The sequence below is a fragment of the Meleagris gallopavo genome, chromosome 15, assembly GCF_000146605.3.
Source record: "Meleagris gallopavo isolate NT-WF06-2002-E0010 breed Aviagen turkey brand Nicholas breeding stock chromosome 15, Turkey_5.1, whole genome shotgun sequence".
NCBI lineage: Eukaryota > Metazoa > Chordata > Aves > Galliformes > Phasianidae > Meleagris > Meleagris gallopavo.
In genome coordinates, this window is record NC_015025.2 from 6,447,474 (window position 1) to 6,454,803 (window position 7,330).

The 7,330-nt window shown below is 36.0% G+C and overlaps 1 protein-coding gene and 1 long non-coding RNA gene across 2 annotated transcripts in view; one reads left to right on the top strand and one right to left on the bottom strand.

The window, feature by feature from the left end:
* Positions 1-3,796, top strand: part of LOC109370060 — a 79,456-nt gene extending 75,660 nt beyond the window's left edge. Inside the window, exon 3 of the long non-coding RNA XR_002119843.2 lies at positions 3,598-3,796. This is a non-coding gene — a long non-coding RNA (uncharacterized LOC109370060). The remainder of the gene's footprint in view (positions 1-3,597) is intronic.
* Positions 1-7,024, bottom strand: part of GABRA1 (gamma-aminobutyric acid type A receptor alpha1 subunit) — a 37,598-nt gene extending 30,574 nt beyond the window's left edge. The window contains exons 1-2 of the mRNA XM_003210278.4: positions 6,909-7,024; positions 2,980-3,092 (exon numbers count right to left, since the gene is read on the bottom strand). Of these exons, the coding sequence (XP_003210326.1) occupies positions 2,980-3,092; positions 6,909-6,982 (187 nt within the window). The 5' untranslated portion in view covers positions 6,983-7,024. The remainder of the gene's footprint in view (positions 1-2,979; positions 3,093-6,908) is intronic.
* Positions 7,025-7,330: the final 306 nt, after the last annotated feature.

Sequence of the window (7,330 nt, forward strand, 5' to 3'; positions counted from 1 at the left end):
TATTTTGTTCAGCACTGTGCATTGGAAAAGGGAGCAACGTCTTTTTCTCTCCTAGTACTAGAATCCATTCAGTTCACACAGAAAATTAAGCTTTTACCTAAGTGACTTCACTGTTTATTTTTTCTCTTAATGTCTACCATGATTCTCTCCTTTTCAGATTCAATACAATACTCTGTACAATCCTTCCATCTTCCTTTTTGTAAATGAGTATCCTCTTGTAGAGTTAATAGGGGTCCTCTAGTGTGATTCAGAACATTTTTAGATTCATTTTGAAAGTTCTATTTTCCAAGCAGAAATAACTGTAAATATAGTTATCTGTCCATGTTTATGGATGAATGCTAAGGATGCTGTTTCCTAGTGATGTCTGACTAAATGACTGTGCCCACATATGGAGGCAGTGAACATCTAAATAACAGAATTTATATCAATAATTATTGGTAACAGGTGGAAATTTGTCAATGCATAACGAAATGCTGTGTTTTTCCTTTAAAGAAAAATGAGATTAATTTTAGCCACAGTGCCATTCTTTAAAATAATACACATATTCAGTTATTCAGCAGTTTTTCCCCTATGAGTCCCCTAATCCATATTTTTATATTCTAAGGAAAAGTAATTTCTTTTTGTTTAACGGCAGAATTCTCAGAGCTATTCACTTTATTTCAGGTATGGTCTTACTAAGTAATCTGACAAATAATAGTATTAAATGCCTTATTCTCTGAAGAACATATGCATTTTTTCATTTTCATTTTGAGGTGATACCTCAAAAGTAAATGTTAAAAAGGGAGGCTTTAAAATTAATCAAGCGCGGACTCCACACATGCTGAAAGAGAGGTTCAAAATTCATCAGAAATTCATTCTCTTTTTTGTTTCTGTTCATGTACGTAGTTCAGTTTTCCATATATTTGTAATACGTATACGTGTAGTACATAAGAAGTGGTCTTAGAGGGATAAGCAGAGAGCTTTCTGCAATCTGGCCCTTTCTTTAGGAGAAAGTAACCGTACCATGCATTGTTTTACTTCATTTACTCTTTCTTAGAAGACACAGAAAAAAAGAAAGTGCAAACATTTTGAATTTCCAGTAGTCGATCAAACTGTAATGGAAGGCTGTTGAACATCTGCCTCCAAAATCCATCCTATACTGATACATGAATTTGCACTTCTTGCAGGATATTTCTATGTCTGGAACATGTCAGAATATATTCCCCCAAATTATCTAAATGAAATACGTCAAAATTACATCATCTCGAGTTTCTTAGCTCAGTGTTTTGAAAATCTGAACTTAAGAATTCCAGCATAAACCCTTTATTATAAATTGGCATTATAATTAAAACTACTGGCCTATATGTATGTCTCTAGTCTGTGGAATAAAATTATGTCTTCTGAATCAAGCATTTTAAACATGAATCTACTGCACAGAATTTCATCTGATGTGGGATTCTCAAAAGGTCTTGATACACTTAGTTCTAGTGTTCTACACTGAAGAATAGAAGAGCGAAATTAAATTTGTTCTGAGGTACTGACATCACAAGCATACACTGTATTGAGCAAAAGGCAAACTGCAGTCTTACAGGTCTTTAGGCTGGGTCTACACTGACCTTGTGACCAATCTCTGGATTGCAATCCAGAGGAGAGAAATTCCTTTCTGTGGGTCTCCTTTTGTTTACTCTTCAGTAACTGTAAAATAAATCCTAATAGCTACAAAACTCACAAGAAATCATTATGTTCTCAGATTTTTCTTGTAGACGTGTACCAGACTTTACACAGTTTGCAGAGTCTCATTTATTTATTGCCTTCTGTGCTGTGTTTATTTACTGTGATATAGTAGCTTACTGAATTCTACAGTTGCATTAATCAAAGATTAAAGAACATTTGTTTCTCTACTAATCCAAAGATTTAAAAGCAAATAAGCAAAAATACTGGTAGAGAAGTGATTCTTATTTTGTTTTATATTATCTGAAACTGCACACAAAAATTTACAAACCAACCCATTTTTGAATGTTTTTTCTTAATGGACCCTTTATAAACAGAATTTTATCTCCAGTCATTCTTTTAAGTCAGTGAAGTCAAACCATGGAAGAAGCAGGCTCACAATGCAAGAGCTATTGCAAGATGGTAGCCTTGACTCACAGAATAAGATTAGTTTAAATTATCTTTCCTTTCATCTGCAGCAGATGACATAAGAATTCTTAATGCATTGTGCCCTGTTTTTCTTACAGGGTGGTTCTGCTGAGAACTGTTATATGAAATTGGTTAAGTAGAACTTTGTGGGGTGGGTGTGTTGCTTTGTTTTTGTTTTGCTGGAGGGGAAAAGCGGCACAGTTAGAATCTCTACCTTTATCAACCTTTTAAGACCTAGCTTTTGGATCATATCTCTGACGAACAAATCAGAGAGTCAACGTAGGGATGCGGATAAGGAGGATGCTTTGTAAGAATATTTTTATAAAGATGTAATTGCTATGTGGTTTTATAACTTTTTATGGATTCAGCCCTGAGAGCAGAAGAAGGACATTTTTACCAACTTGCAAAGACAAAATATTACAGAAACAAATCCTGACATACCCAATGGAGAAAAAATGTTATCAACTTCTCTGAGACATTTATATGACTACGATTGATTGATGTTTTCTTTTTTAAAACCAGATCCTCTTGCTCTTAGTCAGTGGGATTTTTGCATGTTTGCATGTGCTGTTTAGGTCTGATTCATAAATTTTTGCCATTTGTCAGGTCACATCTTTTATTCTTCCTACATTCAAAATTTTAATAGGTATTCAGAGGTTCTAGAATTGTCAACCATTTTCTTTCTTCGAGCAAAAATGTGTGAAAACTCAGTACGTGGGAGACAGCACAGCATTTCTGAAAAAACAGATATTACATATCAACATTTATATATATATAAATTGGAGGAAAACAAGTTTATCTTGGAAAAATAACATTGTTTTAACTGTTTTTTTCTCTAACACTTTGAAAATTTTAACACACCTCCCAGTCCTGGTCTCAGGCGGTTATCATAACCGTCCAGCAGGCGATCCAATATCCTGGTAAATACTGTGGTGTTGTCTTTAAGTTCATCTTGCGATGAGGTTTGTCCATAGCTGAAATACACAACAGTTAAAACTGAAATACAGCTATCAAGTAGGAACCTTACAAAGCAGTAATTCCAAAATGTGTCTAATCTTGATTATTCTGATTTATGATCATAAAATCTCCTCCAGAAAATTACAATAAAGGGTTATTTCACTTAAACATTTTATTTTTAAATTGTACATTTTTAGTGAAATCTGAGAAAACTAGTGCCTTTCCATGAAGGGTGAGATGAGCAAATATAACTTCAACTCCTCAATGCTTATCTCATTATTCAGTAATCTTTGTAATATTCCAACATGTTCTTCAGTAAAAGGCTTGTTTGTTTTACAATAGATAATGAAGGAATTGCATGCTAAGAAAGTCAAAGTGATTGAGAGCACTGATATTTAAGAACTGAAAATAAATGTTAAAAAACAAAATCAAGATCTCACAAAGAGTAAATAAGTAAATCATATGAGGGTATACTATCATAAATCTGTAAATAATCGTGCTTTATTTCCTGTTTTCTTCTAGTGGCTACATTCAGAGGGACGTCTTCCATTTTTCCTTACAAATGGAACCACTTCCTGGATTGCAGATCTGTCCTATCTCTAAAGCTTTGCTTACAGATTCTGAATGTATTACTCTAACTCAGCCAAAGGTCCTGAAATTTTGCTCAAATAAAGACAGAATTAAGCTCTTTGATCTCAGCTACCAAAATCTTACTTCCATCATTACAAATCAGAACGAAGTCCTTGGGCTTAGTGTTTCTGTCTGCTGTAAAAGGCATCAGAATTGACTTCTTTCTTAAATCTGAAACCTTTCCAATCATAGATAATTCTCTTAATCATAGATTACAGTTGGCTTAAAGCCAAGCCCAGTACCATTTTTTCATTCATCGCTGGGAAGACTTCCATTGTAAACACGTGTAGTCATCATGACTGAAATACAAAATGCAGCTTTGCAGAACATCACTTTCTCTCACGCTTGATACTGAACTGGATCAACAGTGCAGTACCAGAAACTTCTGTAAGGCTCAGCTCTAGCCACAGCTGTGACTCCTTGAGCAGTCTGCTATCTGTACAACCCTGGTGGTACATGGCTCTCAGTGCTCTGACAGTCGCTTTTGCTCTAACCAGCAAAGGCCGTCTTGCAAGAAATATTACCGATAAGCAAAACAATCTGATCCTCTTACAGTAGCTGCAAAATTATTATCTGTAAGCAACACATTCTTCTGTAAGTCAAACATCCTTGTATATCTCACATAGATATTCCACTCGTATCAAAAAGAGAAAGGAGGAGGAGAGGTTGTCTGAGTATGGACGCTCTGCAAATGCTTCCAAGCTATTTCGCAGTTCAGATTTGAATAACTATCACTGCATATTTGAATAAGTTTTAGAACTGACATTCACAGCATTGTTTTACTTCACTGGTATGTGACTTGTAGAGAACAGTTTTCAAGGTACTTCAATGCATATAAATCACTGTTCCTAATGAAGAAGAAAAAATCTCAAACAGCCTTTTAAAAAAGCTAGCAATACTATGCATTTCTTCTAGTCACATCATACAATTTGACTTAATACAGATTAGGTTGATTTGTATTTATTTTTCATACCCACAGTTGCATTGTAAGATGCTAATATGTTTTTCTTTTATTTCTCCTATATGTCACTAAATAACAAGTTTTCCTGCTGTCTCCTTTGAGCAGTATCTTTTAAAGCATTTTTTCTTGTATGTCTTATTGTAGAACAGCAATACAGGAACGTTCACTGGATTACATTCTCTATTAACACTCGTCATTAAACAAGCTGCTGCACATACATCTCTCAAGGATAGCAGAAGGTCATCAGAATTGAGGTGGCAAAAGGATATCAAAAGACTTTAGAAATTCTAGGGGTAAATAACTGAGTATGTTTGCAGAAGCACTGTCAGAAAGATGGACTATAGAGGCAGCACAGTCTGAGCGGATGCAATACAACACAGCGCTTCCACCCTGGCTGTTGCATCTGTCAGTACCCTCACCTGTTCTTTCCACCATTTTTTCAGAAGTAAAGAGCACCATTAGGGCTGGTTTTAATGGACACATCATCACAACAGGAAGAATCTGAACATTTGTGTATGTATCAAGCACATCGCAGCTCCACAGGGACTGTGATACTCCAGTCAAAACTCCCATGTTAAAGCAGCCCCAGTGCTGTTCTGGATTTTGTGTTTTGTTTTGTTTCTCATGAAGAATGATATGGAAGGACTGTGTGCTTCTGCATCACAAACATTTTGTCTGACAATTGTTTGTTTTTTTTTCTTAAAGAATTAACGCACTCCAGAAGAAAAGGCAAGGGAAGTTACTGTGACAAAATGGCTCTAAAAACAGATGCAATTTATGTAGAATATGTACATTTGTGGGAAAAGTGACTGTATGTGACTGTGGTTTCATATTAAGCCACAGTATAATAAAACACTGTGCACTAACTCCATCTACAGGTCATTATAATACTGACACACCATCTAATTTTTAAACACTAGTCCAATGCATTTTAATTCTCGCATTATGAACGCACTTGCATATGTTATAGACAGAACACACATAAACATCCACATACAGATGTACACATACTGATATAACTCAACACATTTTCACAACATTACCTAGGCAGGCCAGGTGTAGGACTTCATGAACACTTGAAAACCTCACATTCCTTATCAGAACAAAGGCATTTCTTCTAAAACATCACACTTATTCTATACGTTAAATGAATCACCCGCTTTTATTTCTTTTCTTTTTTTTTTTTTTTAAGAGAAAACAGTTGTGCAGATGAACCTTTGCCCTTTTGCACACTTGAGTCTATTGAAATTTGTCAAGGTACCAGAAGGTAAGTTCATCTAGGGCTGCTCAAATGTGAGAAGACACTGTGGACATCCAGGTGCAAATGAATCTTATAGGAATCACTTTTCACACAGCAAAACTGAAGCTGCTGCTGGGTCATGAGGCAGCACAACTGACAATACACAGATATTTTCAAAATACAGAAATAGGTCTGCCAGTCTTCATAACTCCTTTTACTCATTTTTGAATGTCATAGACTTAGAATACTCCAAACTACCTTACAGTTTTTAGTTAACATATTTTCTGTTGGATAATGTACCACTGCTAATTGTTCTGAATGCTGTTTTTGGATTATAACTTTTACATACATTCCATAGAGATTCAGTGCAACATTGTCTTTCAAATAGTTCAGCTGTCAGGTTTGAGCTTGCCTATTCCTTACCCAAGCAGTCCCTCTTCACCAAGGAGGTCTGATTTGGAGTCACAGGTACAGGTACTGACTTAGAACACAATCCTGATCCAAAAAAAATGACTTCTATTCCCTTTTCTACTGGGGATAACATGGGAGAAGGAGCTACGGGGCTGGGAGCATTCCAGCAGCGCCCACGGGAGAAAAAGTTATGAACAAGCACTCAAATTAAAAATAAAAATCAAAATAAAGCACATTAATTACAGGTTTTTTTCTTTCTTTTTTTTTTCTCTAAGAAATTTTTACTCTCAAGCAGTCATTTTGTAAGAATATAAAAGACTGGATAGGTGTTTAAAACTCACTTTGCATTTAGCTTGCTTTAGATAGGCTTTGCTTTGTTTTATTCACAATACTGCTTAAAAAAAAATAGTTGTTACGCAAACAAATTGCAGTTTTCTTTCAATCTTCGCTTAGTTAGATTTATCTAGGATTTGAACAGGGATTAACTTTCCCCAATACACTGAGCAGAAGTGCAGCCCATGCAATATTACACTGCCGCATTAAATTCAAGGTTCCCAAAACATGTCAATGCATTCAAAAACATCTCCTCACCTTCTTTCAGTCAGTGCATTCAGCAGCAGGCTCCAGGCCCAGAGGCAGTCGCAAAGAACAAGGAGTCTCTTCATGGTGGGCTCTGAAACTGAAAGGAAAATAATCGTCAGTGCCCTCTACTTAAAGCAGGTACTATGGGAAGAAGCCATCCCATCTAGGCGACTTTTGCAGAATCATTTGGTGTCAGACAGTGACCTCCCAATACCAGCGCTTGTGCCATTCAGCCCAAGGGGGGCCTTGACCATTTTGTTGTCCTTCCCTTTTTGCACACAGAAGCTTTGAGAGGAACGTATGTTGCACCCAGGGTGTGTTCTTGTTTGCATTATTCTTGAACTTCAACAAAAGTAATTATGAGTTCAAGCTGCTGTCCCCAAACACTGAGACAGTCCTTACTCCATTCCTTCCTGACAAGGCACCTCCCT